Consider the following 22,024-nt stretch of genomic DNA (forward strand, 5'->3'; position numbering starts at 1 on the left):
TATTTATTTATCACAAATGCAATCCACCTTTTTGCATGTCATGTGAAACAACACCAAAATGAAAATAACTGTTTCTTAGAGGTTGAAATGCACCCTTTTAAGTGGTTGCAACAATTATAAAGTCAAAGGTGTCACTTTTAAGATACATGGTGTTAAATGTGGGCAACTTTTGGTAATTTTAGAGATTGATATCATAGTGGACTACTATGTAGGAAAGTTCATCATTAACTATTGTTTGACAGATAGACAGACAGTGCATTGACAAATGATCATGATTCTAGTGCTATTTACTACCTACCTATTACTTCTTAAAAGAGAGGGAAAATTTTTGGCATCAACATTTTCCAACAAGTGTGAAGGCAGATTGTATCACAAGTGTTGCTATTTGACCATCATTTATGTTATTTCTGTCTGCAGCTCAAAAAGTCCTGGCAGGATGACAAGTATCAGGATTATAGCTTTATTAGGCAAGGAACAATTGTTTGCCAAACTTGAGAAGTTCTGAAGAAAGTGAGCCTAATGTAAATGACTCTAGTACCTAAACCATGTTACAGATGGAGCTGAAATGTGTTAGAAGTTTATATAGGTCCATTAGCTACATTCTGTACAAATTTCAAGGAAATTGGAGATGGTAGAGCTGGCTGCTGTGGCTGAGTGGTTCTAGGCGCTTCAGTCCGGAACTGCCCTGCTGCCACAGTCGCAAGTTCAAATCCTGCCTTGGGCATGGATGTGTGTGATGGACTTTAGTTAGGTGTAAGTAGTTCTAAGTCTAGGGGAGTGATGACCTCAGATGTTTAGTCCCATAGTGTTTAGAGCCATTTGAACCATTTCAGATAGTAGACCTTGGATCCCTAGATGACATGGTATAATGACCTCATAGAAAATGTGTGCAATAAACTGAGTGAATACTATGTGATGCTCTTTCAGAAAAGTTGTCCGATTTTGACATTCATGGCGGGATTCATGAAGAACTCAAACTTATCGAAAGTGTCACAATAGGTTTTCTATTAGGTTCATGTTTCTGTAGTTATGTAGTGTGGAAGGTTTTCTAATAGATTCGCATTTCTGAAGCTACCTAGTGGGGAAGGGAGCAAGAACTTAATGACTGCAGAACAATAGTGCCAGAAACTTTTGACTTGCCGAAACTGTCATGGACCAGTAAGATGATAAACATATTCGATATCGTAACAGACTATTTATATGTGTAGTATTATGTCATATACAAGTAAAATTTCAGAACTACCCTGAAAATGTAAAAATATGGTGGTCAGAGTGGACATGTGAAAAAGCTCTGTTAACAAATTACTTGATTTCACACAGTAATGTACTTCATGGTGTATTCAGAGGGAAAATGCAGATAGGAAGAAGTGTGCATTCAGCAATTTAATACATTTTTCATTTTCATAACTATCACACAGGAGTGCTGGTACCAGTTACTAAGTAATTTTTCTCATGTTGATTGGTTCCCAGTTGATGAAAAATACCTGAACGCATACTATCAAAGATCTTTTGAATCTGATACCACATACTTGGCGAGAATTGTAAGGAAGCAGAGTTTTTTTTGTGGGGGGACTGCATAATATTGTTGTTCTGGTTGTCTGCAGCTCTGTTGAAAAAACAAAGGGCAAAAAAATGATAAAGTACTCTGTTGCTCCACTAAGAATTAAACCTTCAGCTAAGGTAACTATCACTTCAGAAGACCATCATGCTACCACTGTTTCATTTCACAGTGAAATAGGATGTGTCATCATCGTACAATGAATAATAAATAGGTCAAATATATGTATCCATCCCTCCCCCCCCCCCCCCCCCCACCCCCCCCACCCCCCCATGAACCATGGACCTTGCCGTTGGTGGGGAGGCTTGCGTGCCTCAACGATACAGATAGCCGTACCGTAGGTGCAACAACAACGGAGGGGTATCTGTTGAGAGGCCAGACAAACGTGTGGTTCCTGAAGAGGGGGCAGCAGCCTTTTCGGTAGTTGCAGAGGCAACAGTCTAGATGATTGACTGATCTGGCCTTGTAACATTAACCAAAACGGTCTTGCTGTTTTGGTACTGTGAACGGCTGAAAGCATGGGGAAACTACAGCCGTAATTTTTCCCGAGGGCATGCAGCTTTACTAGATGGTTAAATGATGATGGCGTCCTCTTGGGTAAAATATTCCGGAGGTAAAATAGTCCCCCATTCGGATCTCCGGGGGGGACTTCTCAAGAGGCCATCGTTATCAGGAGAAAGAAAACTGGCATTCTACAGATTGGAGCATGGAATGTCAGATCCCTTAATCGGGCAGGTATGTTAGAAAATTTAAAAAGGGAAATGGGTAGGTTAAAGTTAGATATAGTGGGAATTAGTGAAGTTCGGTGGCAGGAGGAACAAGACTTCTGGTCAGGTGAATACAGGGTTATAAATACAAAATCAAATAAGGGTAATGCGGGAGTAGGTTTAATAATGAATGAAAAAATTGGAGTGCGGGTAAGCTACTACAAACAGCATAGTGAATGTATTATACTGGCCAAGATAGACACGAAGCCCATGCCTACTACAGTAGTAAAAGTTTATATGCCAACTAGCTCTGCAGATGACGAAGAAATTGAAGAAATGTATGATGAGATAAAAGAAATTATTCAGCTAGTGAAAGGAGATGAAAATTTAATAGTCATGGGTGACTGGAATTTGACAATAGGAAAAGGGAGAGAAGGAAGCATAGTAGGTGATTATGGATTGGGGCTAAGAAATGAAAGAGGAAGCCGTCTGGTAGAATTTTGCACAGAGCATAAGTTAATCATAGCTAACACTTGGTTCAAGAATCATAAAAGAAGACTGTATGCATGGAAGAATCCTGGAGATACTAACAGGTATCAGATAATTATATAATGGTAAGACAGAGATTTAGGATCCACATTTTAAATTGTAAGAAATTTCCAGGGACTGATGTGGACTCTGACCACAATCTATTCGTTATGAACTGTAGATCAAAACTGAAGAAATTGCAAAAAGGTGGGAATTTAAGGAGATGGGACCTGGATAAACTGAAAGAAACAGAGGTTGTACAGAGTTTCAGGGAAAGCATAAGGGAACAATTGACAGTAATGGGGGAAAGAAATACAGTAGAAGACGAATGGGTAGCTCTGAGGGATTTAGTAGTGAAGGCAGCAGAGGATCAAGTAGGTAAAATGACGAGGGCTAGTAGAAATCCTTGGGTAACAGAAGAAATAGTGAATTTAATCGCTGAAAGGAGAAAATATAAAAGTGCAGGGAAAAAGGAATACAAACATCTCAAAAATGAGATCGAGGCAATACTGACCCTATGACTTATCTTAGAAGCTAGATTAAGGAAAGGCAAACCTACGTTTGTAGCATTTGTAGACTTAGAGAAAGCTTTTGTCAGTGTTGACTGGAATACTCTCTTTCAAATTCTAAAGGTGGCAGTGGTAAAATACAGGGACTGAAAGGCTATTTACAATTTGTACAGAATCCAGACGGCAGTCATAAGAGTCGAGCGGCATGAAAGGGAAGCAGTGGTTGGGAAAGGAGTGAGACAGGGTTGTAGCCTCTCCCCACTGAGCAAGCAGTAAAGGAAACAAAAGAAAAATTTGTAGTAGGTATTAAAATACAGGGAGAAGAAATAAAAACTTTGAGGTTCACCGATGACATTGTAATTCTGTCAGAGACAGCAAAGGACTTGGAAGAGCAGTTGAACGGAATGGACAGTGTCTTGAAAGGGGGATATAAGATGAACATAAACAAAAGTAAAACGAGGATAATGGAATGTAGTCGAATAAATCAGGTGATGCTGAGGGAATTAGATTAGGAAATGAGACACTTAAAGTAGTAAAGGAGTTTTGCTATTTGGGGAGCAAAATAACTGATGATGGTCGAAGTAGAGAGGATATAAAATGTAGACATGCAATGGCAAGGAAATTGTTTCTGAAGAAGAGAAATTTGTTAACATCGAGTATAGATTTAAGTGTCAGGAAGTTGTTTCTGAAAGTATTTGTATGGAGTGTAGCCATGTATGGAAGTGAAACATGGACAATAAATAGTTTGCAGAAGAAGAGAATAGAAGCTTTCGAAATGTGGTGCTACAGAAGAATGTTGAAGATTAGGTGGGTAGATCACATAACTAATGAGGTATTGAATAGGATTGGGGAGAAGAGAAGTTTGTGGCACAACTTGACTAGAAGAAGGGATAGGTTGGTAGGACATGTCCGGAGGCATCGAGGGATCACAAATTTAGCATTGGAGGGCAGCGTGGAGGATCAAAATCGTAGAGGGAGACCAAGAGATGAATACACTAAGCAGATTCTGAAGGATTTATTCAGTAGGTACTAGGAGATGAAGGAGCTTGCACAGGATAGATTAGCATGGAGACCTGCATTAAACCAGTCTCAGAAGACCACAACAACAACAACAACAACAACATATGTATCCATAAAATATATAGGGATATTTTTATGAGGATGGACAGTTTGTTAGCCTTGACGTTGCTGAAGGAGCCATCCTGGCTTTTGTCAGAAATGGTTTAGGAAAACAACAGAAAACCTAAATCAGAATGACAACTGAGCAAACTCTATCCTCCTGAATATGAGGCCAGTATCTAAGTGACTCCGCTGCCTCATTTGGTTGGTCCTTGTGCTTCCTTGAATCAAACACAGTTTGCGCTATGTAACTTACACTGGGTGATTCAAAAAGAAAAAAAAGTTAAAATTGTTTATTACAGACAAACTATGGCAGATAGAGACAAATTATGCATGCTGTTGGGTAGAGGAAGGTTCAAGTTTCGACATAGCTGCGCTGTCGTGTGTTTGTAGCAACATGGCGACTACACCACAAGAGAGATCAATTTGTATGTTGAAATTTCCACAAAGTCAGTTCATTGCTTAAGTGCCTCATGCATTGGGCTGTCGATTCAGCATGAACCTCTGCACAAGAAGATTTATGACTGGCAAACAAATTTTTGAAGTTTTGCATATGCAAAGAGAAGAAAACTGATCAGCTACACACTTCTGATGAAAAATTTGAGCCTATCCGAGATGCCAGGAACTTCAACTTCGTCAAACAGCAGAGTGGCATTTTCTGAAAGGGCCCCTGCATAGGAAGCCGTACAAGTTGCAGTTACTGTAGCAATGCTTCAGTCCTCCAGGTTATGGCAGAGGAAACTTTTTTTGAAGGACTCTTCTTTTTGGATGACTTGACGTTTCAACTGTTGGGTAAAGTAAACTGCCATAATGTAACAATTTGGAGGTTACAAAATCCTGCCATCATTGTCAAATATAAGAGACTCGCAAAAACGAATGTGTTTTGTCCCATTTCTGTTCACAAAGTTTATGGGCCTTTCTTTTTTGTTGAAGAAACTGTGACAGGGATGTCATATGTAGGCATGCTGCAAGATTGGTTGCTTCCTCAATTTCATGACGAGTCCAGCGATTTCATTTTTATGTATGGTAGTGCCCCACCTAACATTCACCTTATTATCATAACACCACCATATGACAATGTTCAGTTGGAAGAGGTGGACGACAAGGTCTTGTTCATTGCTTTGGGCCTCCCAGATCACCAGACACATCACACCTTACAATTTCTTCCGTGGGCATTCTTAAAAGAGTCTTTGTCTCGCCTATGGCAGCCACTCTTCAAGAGTTGAGAAACCTAATTATTGGAGCTGTCGATTCAGTAAAAAGGACCTGTTGATTCAAGTGTAGAATGAAATTGACAATGATTTTGATGTTTCTTGAGTGGTCATGTTGAATGTATGGTATGTATCTGCGGAAACATAACTCTTTGAACCTCCCTATATTAAGTAACGTTCACAAACTTTTTATATGTTTCATAGTTTGTCCGTAATACACAGTTAAAATCTGTTCTTTCTTTTTGAATCATCCTGTATTATAAAACAGTTTTTCACTGCATCCACAATATGGACTAAGCTGTCAAGAAGGTGCTGTAGTAATTACTCAAATTAGGATGCTGGGTAGACTGCAGAGTGAAAGAAGAGAAAATTTGTAATAGGTGTGAATACCTTCTTTTTATTCAGAATGTAAAGTTAACCCACCTTTTGTCACATTTTAAGTGAGAATTATTCAGCTCATTTCATGAAGATGCCAAGAAAGACAAATATTTCCCACAATATTGCAAAGTGTCAGCTACACTAATTATACAAATAATTTGTTTACATAGCTAGTCTCCTGATTAAGGTAGTCTGGACCTATTTTGCTGCTACAGAGGCTGTTGGCTGGCATTCAAAGACACAGTGTGGTTGGGCAAAAAGAAAGAAGGGTCAGCAAACACCCCAATTGACTTTTATTCACATATAAGTAATTATGGTCAAGGGCTAAAGCCAAACCATAGTTAGGAATAGTGTTTAGGTGTATTGATGCCAACCTAAATCATAAATTTAAGTGCAGGAGTGTTATTTGCTTGGGTCTACTTTGCACAGCCATTATAATAGTTTTGTCTGAAGCACAGTGGATATTTGAAAGTTCATTCACCCTAAGAGGTTTGAATTGTTAGACAAAGTGACCTTCAACAGTGGACTTTACATAACACTTTGTGTTCTTTAGTGCTAAACCACTTGCAAGTTCAGCACAGGGCAGCTTGAGAAGAAGAGAACTTTTCCTGTACAAACTGCTGCAGGCTACAGTGTTACCACCTTTTACAGAAACTGGTCTTAGAATTGTGAGTGTGATCAAGTTTTCTGTGAAATCAGTCAGCTCAGACTAACAAGGGGTCCCTCCATACTGTAAATCATGGATTTTGATGCACTTCAAATATGTTGTAGAGGCACTTATCCTGTGTACCTGCCTAATTGATTTTTTAGCGACGGCCCTTAGTTTTTGAGAAAATCGATGTTGAAGTTCATTGCGCACTTTGTATACCCGTAACATTACATATATTCTGAGCAAGTCAGCGTAGTGCAGCGGTAAAGGTTCACGGCTACCGTGCTGGAGGTACTATGTTCAAATCCTGCTGGTGTACTTTTTTTTCCTTCAAAATCGACCGAATTTTTCAGTTTTATTTCAAAGAATATCACCAAACAGTGCAAGGTGTGCGATATTATAAAGATATATTCAGTTATTAATTTTTTCAAATATTCATTCCGTTTGTGGTTCGCAGTTGGAGCTCCAAATGTTTATACAACGATCGCTTCTTGCATTACCTGAAATTAATCCCCGCCCATTATCGTCCCCTCTCCCATGAATACCGTTAGCCATAATGGGAACCTCAGCTCCTAGTTCTGACCAATGAGGATGCGAGCTGCTTTCCTTTATATTCGTGTCTAACTACAGTATCTGTTGCTCACAAAGCATCTCAAGTGCTGTGTGTTAAAAAAAAATCTGTGAAATGGAAGAACCAAGTGTTTCTGGAGTAGTGCAGCCAGAAGAAGATCCACAAGTAGAGGAGTTGAATGAAGAATCAAAAGGTGAAATCACAAATGCCATTAAATATGCCAAAAATCTACTCCCCGATTTGAATCTTGTAACGAATACACTGCCTAGCATGACCTCCGCCAGTTCTGTTGCAATTGGTGATGAGATATGTAACTCAATACAGGATCTCTTGGCCAAAAGACAGATCATTATTGGTATTGAATTGATAGATTTCAACAAAGACGATGAATTAGGAGAATATGATGCAGCAAGTTTTACTTGTTTATGAATATTTTCGCTTTCGGACAAATGAAAATAAAAATAAAACTCTTCACTTTGCAGTGTAGGGGGATAGGGGAAGATGGCGATTACGTTCCCGAGGTGCTCACGCCAGAACTGACAGATTGTGTGCCTCTGTCCTGCAAGGAAAAAGCAGTTGCTCTTGCTGCAGCTTGTCCTAAGTGGAGCTTGAAAAGTCTGCAATCTCATGCAGTTTCTTGATTGAAACATAAATCGATACTATATCAAAGAAAAGAGGATGTAAAGCGAGGTGGAACTCGTCTCGATAAATGGAGAACCATTGATTGTGAGACTTATGAAAGGTTCCTCGAAGTGAGGCAGAATTTGGAACAGGTAAATCATATTGACATGAAATATGTGTTGAGTATATCATAAAAAAGAGAATGGCTTGTGAAAATAATGATAATTATTTCTGAGCTCAGGTGACAACAAGAACTCTACAGCAGTGGGCGATGAACGCTGGTCCTCCCCTTTTATCGGAAAGCTTCAATTTCATGGCTGGCCATGCTTGGGTTGAGCAGTTGAAGAAAAAACATAAGATTCGGCAAAGAAAAATTACAAAGTTTGTCAGCTCTAAAGAATTTGCAACGATAAACGAAGTTTTAGCAGCTGCTGAACTATTCCGCATACAAACTAGAATACTTATGGAGAATTTTGACCATGACTTCATAATCAAGACTGATCAAACTGGCTGCCAGTATCAGGCAACGTATAATAGATCACTTTTGAAAAAAGGAACAAAAACCATTCTAGTCTGAGAAAAAGGCTACTCGTTCTTATACGGGAAAGGTGATCCCATATGTTTTTTTATGTATGCAAGAACCATCCAGAAACTTTGGTCCTAACATTCAAAAACAAGTAGATGAATTAACTGGGAAATACAGAAATGTAGTCATGTCCTGCACGAAATCTGGGAAGTTCAAGAAACTAGTATATGAAAAATTTTTGCATTTTGTAATTCTTCTGCACATGGGACAGAATTTTTTTTTTGTACATTGTCAATTCATGGGGAGGGTAAACAGATTCAACTTTATATTATCATCTATCCATTGATGAAAGGAAAGAAAAAATCTGCAACCTAAAAGTGGTCCCACCAAAGTGCACACCTTATTCCCAGCCCTGCGATGTTTATTTTTACCCACAGGTGAAAATCTTCACGAAAATTGTTCAGAATGCTCCCGACTTGATGAAAGACAATAGATAGATTGCTTCTAGGGAAGATTAGATAAAATTACATTCGCTAATCCTACATCAAATCAGCGCACCTAATTTCAAAAGCATGATTAGATACGCATGGTTCGCATCAAAACTAGTGGATGAAAGAAAAATCTTTTTGAATGCAAAAGAATAGTGTTTCCTGGTATTGCTCATGAAGTAACCATGCACCTGCAAGATCGTTGCTTTCATAAAATACGCATGGTGCTGCGAAAATTTGTGCTTCAGTTGTTTCTATGGTAAGTATCACCCACAATATTGTTCTGGCACATCAAGCAATGTGGATGATGAAAAATAAGATTTTGTAATATTGTATGACAGAAAAAATTAATAACTGAATGTATCTTTATAATTTTGCATACCTTACAGTGCTTGTTGATATTCTTTGAAATAAAATTGAAAAATTCGGTCGATTTTGGAAAAAAAGGAAATAAAAGTACACCATCAAGATTGTAACATGGTACCTCCAGTGTGGTAGCAGTGAACCTTTAATGCTGTGCTACGCTGACTTCAGAATATATGTAAATGCTACAGGTGTACAATGTGTGCAATGAACTTCAAAATTGATTTTCTCAAAAACCAAGACCCGTCGCTCAAATACCGGATAGCCAGGTACTCAGGGTATGCGCCTCTACAACATATATGAAGTGCATCAAAATCCGTGATTTACAGTATGGAGGGTCCCCTTGTAAGTCACTGAGGTGGGTGTCTGTTGGTCAGGTTTACCTGAGTCTGTATATCTCACTTTCCCAGTGAGGCACTACGGGTAAAAAACAGGATCCATGACCAGTAATAATTTGGTTAGATGTTCACAATAATTTGAGTAGGTATCTTCTTAAACTGAAACATAGCTCAGAAATGAATGTCAGCAATTTTAAACTTCCTATTACTGTCCATTTTTGTAAATGTAGCTCTACATATTCCTGTTGTGGTGGATGTTTAGAAGCTGACCCTTCTACCAACATAACAAAAATATAACTTAATTTATTTCCAGTGTTTACCTTTGAAATCTCCATACCAATGATGCTTATATCACTTTTCCTTTTGCAGCTACTGAAACCTTCAGAGAGGGACAAAAAAGAGGCTCAGTACCTGTTTTCCTCCAGTGCAGTATCAGTAATATTGAATTTAGCACAGAAAAATAATTTGAGGAAACTGCTCTGTATTGGGTCACCACGGGTACACGAGTATGTAAACAGTTCTGAATACCGGAACATGCACAGTCTACTTCTTGACATAGACACTAGATATGTAAGTATTTCAGCTTAAGAAGATGTACTTGATTTTCATTCTCACATAGAACTTGTCATCTGAGCTGAAAAATTTGTGTTTTGTGTGATAAATGGCGGGTTATGTAATACTGGCTGAGAAACCTGGCTTTGCCCAGGGGTCTGTTTCTATCTGTCCACGAGACTTTGCATGCATGGAATTTATTTTTACAACACTTCTTTCTGTACACCATTTGAAATAGTATGGTTGGGGACATGGATGAAGAGCTCGTGTGCTTCAATAACAAGAGAGAGAGCCATATAGAGCTGGCAACAGAAAAAGCAACTGATACTACTGTCCACACCCGCAACATGCAGCACCTATCCATGTGCTGTATTTGTGGTCGTAATATAGCGTAAGCTCACCAGGAATTGTAAACATTTAAGTAAAATGGTAAATTGTTAGGAATAAATAGGACTCGGGATGTAAAAATCTCTCACCTACCCCACTTCCCGTCAAAATTTGTATGATGTTATGTTGGAGATAAATAACTTTAAGCCTGTGTGAATCAAGGGCAGATAATGCATGACACTCTTGATCAAATTATGTCACTCCTCGCTTGTGGAAGGAGTTTCCAAAGACTGAGTTAGAGCTTGATGTTCTCGAGCCACAATAACTCTTGCCTCATTTTCTTTGGGTTCTTGAGACAGTAAAGTCCTGTCTTTTTAGTCATTCTGGTGTGTGAAGGAAAACTCGGCCATTTTCTGGTCATTTTTATTTGTATACAAAGCAAAATTAAAATGTAATGAATAGGCACAAAAATCATAAAGCCCCCCCCCAAGAGGGTCCACAACTCTCTTGTGGATATGTGCACGGCGAGCACGGGGCCACGATCTAGTGCAGTTCTCCTTCCTTTCTGGGTTGCCCTACCCCCCTTTCCCCGCAATCATTCCCCCCCCCCCCCCTGCCCTCCCCCATTACCTCCTCTTCACACTCCCTCTTCTTGGGAGTAATGTATCGAGCCTTCGTCTGGAGACGTTTGAACACTCCAGGATCCTGTTTCCTTTGTTTTTCTCTGTTCTCATGCTTTCTTCCTCTGTTGGTCTTTCCCTATGTTCTCTCTTCTCCTTGCTTTCATGCCCTTACTTCTATCTCTGCCCCATTCTCCTTGCCCCATTCTCCTTGTCATCTTTTCCATTTTTATTCTCCACTTCGGCGTTTGAGATTCTTTCTTCTATCCCTCTCTCTCTTTCCTCTCTTCTTTCCTCCATGTGCGTGTCTGAAGGCCGACCCACGCGTTTGCACGTGTAGCCGGCGACAAGGTAACGCGTAATTCCCCGCCCTGGGTGGACAGGTAAGGCACGCACGTACCCCCTGGTAAAGGCCAGGCCCAGGGAGGGGTGATTGCTTGAGCTGTAACCTTCCAAACGTGCCGAATGGTGCCTCCGTCCGTTTCGCGGGAGATGTGACCTGAAATGTGGACAGTCACCTAAGGTGGTAATACCCTCTGAGGGGACCCCCACAGGAAAGGAGCGCGCCATCGTAGATGCTGGCAATCGTGGAGGATTCATCCGCAATGGATTTCTCCTCATCTTCTTCTTCTTCTTCTTCTTCTTCTTCTTCTTCTTCTTTATCATCCTCCCTGTCTTCTGCCCAAAAAAGAAAGCTGGATGCAACTCCTGTTCCGAAAATTCTACCACCAGCACCGAAGTTTCTTGTTGTCACAAGATCTGATGTCACGATTTCTCAACAGTCAACCCTTTCGTCATTCAGAAGGGTGTAGATGCGATTGTAGGACCAGTGAAATCTTGTACTCGGTTGTGCAAATGTACCTTGCTGTTGGAGACAGAGAGCGCCTTCCAGGGCCAAAAATTACTTCAAGCCACTCTCTTCCACACATTCGCTGTACGGGTGGAGGCCCAGCACACCTTGAATTCGTCGCGTCGCATGGCGTGGTGTATACCAAGTCACTCAATGGACTAACTGATGAGGAGATTCTGTCTTTCCTCTCTGATTAGGGAGTGATGGCCATCCATCGGGTCATGAAAAGGGTCCTTAAGGACCTCATACCGACCAGAACCATATTCCTGACATTTGATAATGTGCAATTGCCTTCACGAATTAAAGTCGGTTATGAGATCATTCCTGTTTGGCCGTATATACCCAGCCCTACAAGTTGTACCAATGTCAGTGGTTTAACCATACACAGCAGTCTTGTTAAAGTGCGGCTAAATGTGTTAACTGTGGCAGGGACGCCCATGAGGGTGACTGTCCACCTCCGTCACCTCGTTGCGTCAACTGCATGGGCAACCATGCTGCCTTCTCTCGCGACTGCGCCATCTACAAAGATGAGAAAAGTATACAGGAAATTCGAGTGACAGAGAAGGTGTCAACCTCAGCTGCCCGCAAGTTATTCAATAGCAGAAAGCCCACTGTGCTTCCGGCAGGGAAATACAGTACTGTTCTTATCTCTCCTCGGCCTACCAGGGAGGTAGCTACACAGCCATGTGATCTAACATTTAGCGATTCGGTCGTCAGATCGGCCAGTGCTAAGATCACCCGATCAACGTCTCCTCTTCCTCCCACCAACCCTAAGGATCAAATGTCATCATCTGCTACTGCTAAGACGAGGACCTCTAAATCAGATGCTCGGACCTTCAAAAAAGAACTGACACGCGAAGATTTCTTGCGTACCCGAACTTCACAGCCATCAACTGTTCTTTCAACGAAACGTAATTCTTCAAAGAAGAATGTTCAGGGTATGTGTGGGTTCTGTTTTGTCAGATGCCTTGCGCCAGGAGAAATGGGTGCCCAGGGCTCTGTTTTGAGCGTGGCCCTTTTCGCCATAGCTATCAATCCAATAATGGATTGCCTTCCAGCTGACATTTCAGGCTCCCTTTTTGTGGAACGACTTTACGATCTACTGCAACACTCAGAAAACATGTCTCCTGAAGCACTGTCTTCAGCATTTTCTAGACCGTCTATATTCCTGGAATGTCGCTAATGGTTTCCATTTTTCTGGTGAGAGAACGGTCTGTATGAACTTCTGGTGTTACAAACACTTTCTTCCACCATCCTTACATCTCGGTCCTGTTACTCTCCCGTTTGTGGAGACAACAAAATTTTTAGGTCTTACATTTGACAGGAAACTTTGCTGGTCTCCACATGTGTCTTACTTGGCTGTCCCCTAAATGTCCTCCGTATTCTCAGCTGTACGTCATGGGGAGCCGATCGAACCGTCCTACTTTGCCTATATCGCTAATATTGGTCCATTGTCCGATCAAAGCTGGATTATGGGAGCTTTGTCTGCTCTTCTGCCTGGCCATCCATCTTACACCGTCTTAACTCTATCCACCATCAGGGGTTTCATCTGGCGACTGGAGCATTGTACACCAGCCCTGTTGAGAGTCTGTATGCCGAAGTTGCCGAATTACCATTAAACTACCAGTGTCATATGTTGCTTTGTTGGTATGCCTACTGACTGATGCCATTGCCCGACCACCTGTCATATTTCTCTTTCTTTGACAACTCTCTCGACTGCCAATACATTCTGTATGTCTCTGCCCTGTTACCTCCTGGAGTTTGCTTTCGTCACCAGCTTCAGCAACTTGATTTTACCCTCCCTACAACTTTTTGAGTGGGTGGGAGCCTGACGCCACCTTGGCTCCAGGCTCAGGTTCGCGTTCACCTTGAACTCAGCTTGCTCCCAAAGGAGAGGACGGCGGATTCGATACACCGCTCGGGGTTTGTCGAACTTCGTTCGAGACTCACTCATAACGACTTTATTTAGACAGATGGCTCCACGACTACTGCTCGCGTCTTATGAGCCTTTGTCGTTGGAGATGATACCTTTCAATATTGGCTCCTCGGCCAGTGTTCAAGCTTTACAGCTTAGCTTTTTGCTCTCTATAAGTCTGTTCAGTATATCCGCCACCATCGTCATTCTCCCTGTGCCATCTGCTCTGATTCTTTAAGCACCATTCAGAGTCTCCATGACCTATATTCGGACCACCTTCTAATGCAATGGATTAAACGGTCCCTACAGTCACTAGCTGATACCAGTGCTAGTGTCCTTTTTTTGTGGATTCCTGGCCACTTTGGTGTGCCTGGGAACGTAGCTGCTGATGATGCGGCCAAGGCTGCTGTCCTCCTGCCTCGGACAGCTTCCTTTTGTGTCCCATAAACTGATGTTAGTGAGGTTCTTTGTCTCTCCATGAAAATAAGCTTAGGGCCATCAAACCGATCCCGATGGCTTGGATGACCTCCTCACGCCCTTCCCGGCGAGAGGAGGTCATTTTGGCCAGGTTGCAGATTGGGCCTTGCTGATTTAGCCACCGCTATCTGTTGTCTGGTGACCCTGCCTCGCAGTCTCCCTGTGGTCATCCATTGGTGGTACGCCATGTTTTATTGTCCTGTACCCATTTTATTCACTCTTGTGTTGTCCTATGTCTGCAGTCTACCTTACAGGAACTTTTAGCTGATGATGCTCAAGCAGCTGCTCGTGTCCTTCGTTTTATTACACTGACGGGCTTGTCCAAAAAGATCTAACTCTTATATTTTGTTTCTCCGCATCTTTGTAAGTACTTTCTGATATTGCCCCCTTGCGTTTTTCTATGCTCTTAGTGCACTAATGTTTGTGACTGGACGCTAATGACCTTAGTAGTTGAGCGCCCTTAAAGAAAGAAAACTGATAGCACCATTTGTTGTTTCTTTGGTGTATTACAGAATGACAGCACAGTCTGTTAGTTATTTGGCGTAGTATGCCGTGATGATGAAACATCTGAACTGCTAAACTGAGCAGATAATTTTAGATTAAAGTTTAATTAACGATATAATTTTTGATGAGATAAAAGACTTTCATGTTGCCACAAGCTACACTCAAGTTGTCTGTGAAAATCTTATGAGAATTTGTCGGAGATTAGCGTGTGAAGAATAGAATCTCCGTATATTTGATAGTAAAGTATTACATTATTTTAAAATGTGTTGTGTGCATTAAATGTTTATTTTATTTATAGTTTATTTTTGAATTTCAGCATTGCTTTTACAGTCGAGATAAATTCTGCTGGTACAATTCATTTAACAACTACTTCTTTGACTCTTCTTGCTTGGAAGAAGTACTGAAACCTTTCTTACTAACAGACGCCAATGATGGCATTTTATTGGTTCTTGACCCACCTTTTGGAGGCAGAATGGAGCCTTTGGCGTACTCTATCAATGAGATGCGCAGACTGCATCAGGAAGTTAATGAGCACCTGCAAAACCCTTCATTTAAAGGTAAGTTTCATTCCTCTTGATTTGTCTTGGTGTTTCAAAGGCACTTTATTATCCGTTATAATGTTATGCTATAACATATTTTTTCTGTTTGTAGATATATATACTCCAATTCATTATGTACTCCAAAGTGCTTATGCAGTATATTTCAACCATTATGTGAAGCAAAGAAACATAAAATATGAATGTGGGTGAAATGGGGAACCTTTATCCATTTTATAACGATTTTTAGTGTCAGCTCACTGTTAATTAAAATATTTCGATACTGAACTGATATTTTGAAGAGAGAAATTGCTACTCACCATATAGTGGAGATCTCGTGTTGCAGACAGGCACAACAAAACGACTGCTAAAGAAGTAAGCTTTCAGGCAAAAGGCCTTCAACTGATGCGGGCAAAACACACACACACACACACACACACACACACACACACACACACACACACACACAGTGACAATTATTGAACTATGTGAAAAAACAGTAAATTAGTTACAAAATACGGTGTACACACACTTTATTCAACATGTAAATGTCTCTACAGACATTGAGGTCTAGGTTATGACGTGTCCGATATGTCTGCCCTCATTGATGATGATGTGGCGCAGACGAATAGCAAAATTCTGCATGACCTACTGAAGTATTGGAGGGGGGAGGGAGGGGGGGAGGGAAGAGGGGATGGAAGAGGGAGGGACGGAGGGAGAGAGGGCCACATGGCTGCCCGTGTGGCGTGTTGCCAAGCAATGTTGACGAGCAACGACAGCATGAATGGGAATTTCTTTTCGTCGGTTGTGACAATGGATGAGACGTGGATGCCATTTTTCAATCCAGAAACAAAGCACCAGTCAGCTCAATGGAAGCACACAGATTCACCGCCACCAAAAAAATTTCGGGTAATCGCCAGTGCTGAAAAAATGATGATGTTCATGTTCTGGGACAGCGAGGGCATAATCCTTACCCATTGCGTTCGAAAGGGCACTACGGTAACAGGTGCATCCTATGAAATGTTTTGAAGAACAAATTCCTTCCTGCACTGCAACAAAAATGTCTGGGAAGGGCTGCACGTGTGCTGTTTCACCAAGACAACACACCCGCACATCGAGCTAACGTTGTGCAACAGTTTCTTCGTGATAACAACTTTGAAGTGATTCCTCATGCTCCCTACACACCTGACATGGCTCCCAGTGACTTTTGGCTTTTTCCAACAATGAAAGACACTCTACGTGGCCACACATTCACCAGCCATGCTGCTATTGCCTCAGCGATTTTCCAGTGGTCAAAACAGACTCCTAAAGAAGCCTTCGCCGCTGTTATGGAATCATGGCGTCAGCGTTGTGAAAAATGTGTACGTCTGCAGGGCAACTATGTCGAGAAGTAACGCCACTTTCATCGATTTCGGGTGAGTAGTTAATTAGAAAAAAAATCGGAGGCCTTAGAACTTGAATGCACCTCGTATTAAGGATAGGAGTTGACGGGTGAGTTCATTGGCTGAGTTGATGAGTAGGTAAAGGATTAGGTGGGTGAAGACAATGGATTGTTCAGTTTGGAACTGGTATAGGGACTGACAGAAAGAAGGGTTGCAGCCAGAGATGGGAACTTTAAGTGTGAGGCCTTTGGGGGTAATGCCAAATGTCAGACAAGCCTAAGAAAATAAAATATGGGAGCGTAATCTGGCTAGGGCGAAGGCATGTTTGCAGAGGGAATGTAAATAAAACTTAATGGGGTCGTTGTGGGGGTGTTGTGAGGGTGACATGGTATTAGAAGCTGGAAAGTGTAACATGAGGCTGAAATGAAAATGAAAATAAAAATAAAAATATATGGGGAGAGATAAAGGTGAACTAGAAAGCAACTGGAGATCTGGTGTGAAAAAAGGCAAAAAAGTGTTGGTTAAAGCTGGGCTATGTTGATCCTGTAGTGAACTTGTGTTGGTAGACAATGATGTGCATAAAGGTTAGGTGGTTGTGTTGCTGCCAAAACACGTTAAAGAGTGGAGAAATTCAGGAAAAGTTCGAAAAAACTGCGTGTAAATGTATTAAAAGGAGTGGTTTTGTGGTGGCAGATTATGAAAATGAGGCTAACAATTGTCTGACGAAGAAATAATGACGTTAAAACCTGTGAGAAGCAGCTAAAAATGATCAGTGATGTGGGAAAAACAGAAATGGAAATCAAGCAAAAGTTATTAGAACTAGCCGAAATGGTTGTTTAATAGGTGAAAGGAACTGTTTGTGAACTAGAAACGGTGGATTTTATAGCAGCAGTAGTGTTGAAAGCAGAAATGTTTTTTTCTTTGTTGTGGTTTGGAAGTGGGTTACGTATTATTGAGTATATATAGGCGGGATAAAATTGTATAGTAGATTATGGTAAAAAGGAGAAGGTGAATACAAAGTGAAACTACTGGCAAAAACAGAAAGAGAAAATAAGACGACAGAAAAGATTTCGAAATGCAACAGTGACAATAACAAACGTAATTCTTGGGTTCAAATTAATGATATGAATATAATAGAGGGAAACATTCCATGTGGGAAAAATATATCTAAAAACAAAGATGATGTGACTTACAAACGAAAGTGCTGGCAGGTCAATAGACACACACACACACACACACACACACACACACACACACACAAAATTTAAGCTTTTGCAACCAACGGTTGCTTCATCAGGAAAGAGGGAAGGAGAGGGCAAGATGAAAGGATGTGGGTTTTAAGGGATAGGGTACGGAGTCATTCCAATCCCGTGAGTGGAAATACTTACTTTGGGGGGAAAAAAAGACAGGTATACATACACGTGCGCGCGCGCCCACACACACACACACACACACACACACACACACACACACACACACACACACACAAGCAGGCATTTGTAAAGGCAAAGAGTTTGGGCAGCGATGTCAGTCAAGGCAGAAGTACAGAGGCAAAGATGTTGTTGAAAGACAGGTGAGGTATGAGTGGTGGCAACTTGAAATTAGCGGAGATTGAGGCCTGGCGGATAACGAGAAGAGAGGATATACTGAAGGGCAAGTTCCCATCTCCGGAGTTCTGATAGGTTAGTGTTGGTGAGAAGTATCCAACATCTTTGCCAACAGTTAAAGGGAACAGCCATGGGTACCAGGATGGCCCCCTCGTACACCAACCTATTCATAGGTCGCTTAGAGGAAGCCTTCTTGGTTACCCAGGCCTGCCAACCCAAAGTTTGGTACAGATTTATTGATGACATCTTCATGATCTGGACTCACAGTGAAGAAGAACTCCAGAATTTCCTCTCCAACCTCAACTCCTTTGGTTCCATCAGATTCACCTGGTCCTACTCCAAATCCCATGCCACTTTCCTTGACGTTGACATGATGTCTGCTTGTGCGTGCGTGCGTGCGTGCGTGCGTGCGTGCGTGTGCGCGCGCGTGCGCGTGTACACCTGTCCTTTTTTCCCCGCTAAGGGAAGTCTTTCTGCTCCTGGGATTGGAATGACTCCTTACCCTCTCCCTTACAACCCACATCCTTTCGTCTTTCCCTCTCCTTCCCTCTTTCCTGAAGAAGCAACCATGGGTTGCGAAAGCTAGTAATTCTGTGTGTGTGTGTGTGTTTGTGTGTTTTGTTCATTGTGCCTGTCTGCCGGCGCTTTCCTGCTTGGTAAGTCTTGGAATCTTTGTTTTTAATATATTTTTCCCATGTGGAAGTTTCTTTCTATTTTATATGTGTGTGTGTGAGAGTGTACACCTGTCCTTTTTTTCCCCTAAGGGAAGTCTTTCCGCTCCCGGGATTGGAATGACTCCTTACCCTCTCCCTTAAAACCCACATCCTTTCATTTTTTTCCAAGACTTACCAAGCGGGAAAGCGCCGGCAGACAGGCACATGAACAAAACACACAAACACACACACAGAATTGCTAGCTTTCGCAACCGATGGTTGCTTCTTCAGGAAGGAGAGGGAAAGACGAAAGGATGTAGGTTTTAAGGGAGAGGGTAAGGAGTCATTCCAATCCCGGGAGCGGAAAGACTTCCCTTAGGGGAAAAAAAGGACAGATGTACACTGCTGTGTATGTGCGGATGGATATGTGTGTGTGTGTGTGTGTGTGTGTGTGTGCGCGCGCGAGTGTACATCTGTCCTTTTTTTCCCCTAAGGGAAGTCTTTCCGCTCCCGGGATTGGAATGACTCCTTACCCTCTCCCTTAAAACCTACATCCTTTCGTCTTTCCCTCTCCTTCCTGAAGAAGCAACCATCGGTTGCGAAAGCTAGCAATTCTGTGTGTGTGTTTGTGTGTTTTGTTCATGTGCCTGTGTGCCGGCGCTTTCCCGCTCTGTATATATATATATATATATATATATATATATATATATTAAAAACAAAGATTCCAAGACTTACCAAGCGGGAAAGCGCCGGTAGTTAGGCACAATAAATAAAACACACCACAGAATTTCTAGCTTTCGCAACCAACGGTTGCTTCTTCAGGAAAGAGGGAAGGAGACGGAAAGACAAAAGGACGTGGGTTTTAAGGGAGAGGGTAAGGAGTCATTCCAATCCACCAAGAGCTTCATGAAATCCTCCCCACTCCACCAAGAGTGTCTTTGCGCCATCCACCTTACCTTCGTAACCTCTTGGTTCATCCCTATGAAATCCCCAAACCACCTTCCCTACCCTCTGGCTCCTACCCTTGCAACCGCCCCTGGTGTAAAACCTGTCCTATGCACCCTCCCACTACCACCTACTCCAGTCCTGTAACCTGGAAGGTGTACACGATCAAAGGCAGAGCCACGTGTTAAAGCACCCACGTGATTTACCAACTGACCTGCCTACACTGTGACGCTTTCTATGTGGGAATGACCAGCAACAAACTGTCCATTCGCATGAATGGACACAGGCAGACAGTGTTTGTTGGTAATGAGGATCAGCCTGTGGCTAAACATGCCTTGGTGCACGGCCAGCACATCTTGGCACAGTGTTACACCATCCGAGTTATCTGGATACTTCCCACCAACACCAACCTATCCGAACTCCAGAGACGGGAACTTGCCATTCAATATATCCTCTCTTCTTGTTATCCACCAGGCCTCAATCTCCGCTAATTTCAAGTTGCTGCCACTCATACCTCACCTGTCTTTCAACAACATCTTTGCCTCCACACTTCCGCCTCGACTTACATCTCTGCCCTTACTCTTTGCCTTTAAATATGTCTGCTTGCCTTTAAATATGTCTGCTTGTGTTTGTGTATGTATGGATGTGTGTGTGTGTGTGTGTGTGTGTGTGTGTGTGTGTGTGTGTGTGTGTGGGCGCGCGCGCGGGTATATACCTATCCTTTACCCCCTAAGGTAAGTCTTTCCGCTCCCGGGATTGGAATAACTCCTTATCCTCTCCCTTAAAACCCACATCCTTTCATCTTTCCTTTTCCTTCCCTCTTTCCTGACGAAGCAGCCGCCGGTTGCGAAAGCTCGAAATTCTGTGTGTGTGTGTGTGTGTGTGTGTGTGTGTGTGTGTGTGTGTGTGTGTGTGATTGTGTTTAATTCATTGTGCCTATCTACCGGCGCACAATAAATAAAACACACAAACACACACACAGAATTTCTAGCTTTCGCAACCGACGGTTGCTTCTTCAGGAATGAGGGAAGGAGAGGAAAAGACGAAAGGATGTGGGTTTTAAGGGAGAGGGTAAGGAGTCATTCCAATCCCGGGAGCGGGAAGACTTCCCTTAGGGGGAAAAAAGGACAGGTGTACAGTCGCGCGCGCACCCACATACACACATATCCATCCGCACATACACAGACACAAGCAGACATTTGTAAAGGCAAAGAGTTCTTTCTATTTTATTTACATCATATATATATATATCACAAAAATGACCACTGTCTGGTTGTCAAGAACATACCTCTCTGTCTGGCCTTGGGTCGTGGCTGGGAGTTGCGTATTTTCGTGAATGTGTGTGTGTGTGTGTGTGTGTGTGTGTGTGTGTGTGTGTGTGTTTGTGTACTTCAGAAGAAGGCCTTTTTGCCGAGAGCTTATTTGTTTATTAGTCTTTTTGTCGTGTCTCTCTGCAACTCAACACCTCCACCATGTGATGAGTAGCAATGTATCCTTTTCATTCAATTAAAACTGAAGACTATCTGAAGAAATACAAGGGTCATTTGAAAAGCCCATGCAAAGTCCGAGAGATGGCACCACCATCATGTATTGAGCTCATGTTTAGTTAGTAGCATCTTTGGAAAGAACGCACACCTAGTTTCAGCTATATTGGTCTATTTCTTTTTGTTTGGCATTCGTGTAAAGTTGTGAGATTGTCAAAAAATCGGTGAAAAAGAATTTCGTGTGGCGATTGAGCATTACTTTATGCACGGCAAAACGCCTCAGGAGACTAAAGAGAAGCTTGATAAACATTACAATTACTTTGCACCTTCGATTAGAACAGTTTATAAGCTGTTTCAATATTTTCGGAGTGGCCATAAAGGCACAAGTGATGCTGAACATTCTGGACACCCTGTGGAAGTTACAACTCCAGAAATCATTGATAAAATCCATGATACGGTGATGGATGACAGAAGAGTTAAAGTGCATGAGATTGCTACTGTTGTGGACATCTCGAACCAACGGGTACATAATATTTTGAATAAGCATTTGGACATGAGAAAGCTATGTGCAAGATTAGTTCAGCGATTGCTCACACTTGACCAAAC

The 22,024-nt window shown here is 41.9% G+C and overlaps 1 protein-coding gene across 1 annotated transcript in view; it reads left to right on the forward strand.

Moving 5' to 3' along the window:
• Positions 1-22,024, forward strand: part of LOC126354872 (rRNA N6-adenosine-methyltransferase ZCCHC4) — an 84,230-nt gene that overhangs the window by 27,192 nt on the left and 35,014 nt on the right. The window contains exons 5-6 of the mRNA XM_050004880.1: positions 9,936-10,136; positions 15,128-15,368. Coding sequence (XP_049860837.1) covers positions 9,936-10,136; positions 15,128-15,368 — 442 coding nt within the window. The remainder of the gene's footprint in view (positions 1-9,935; positions 10,137-15,127; positions 15,369-22,024) is intronic.

The sequence above is a fragment of the Schistocerca gregaria genome, chromosome 3, assembly GCF_023897955.1.
Source record: "Schistocerca gregaria isolate iqSchGreg1 chromosome 3, iqSchGreg1.2, whole genome shotgun sequence".
NCBI classification, from domain to species: domain Eukaryota; kingdom Metazoa; phylum Arthropoda; class Insecta; order Orthoptera; family Acrididae; genus Schistocerca; species Schistocerca gregaria.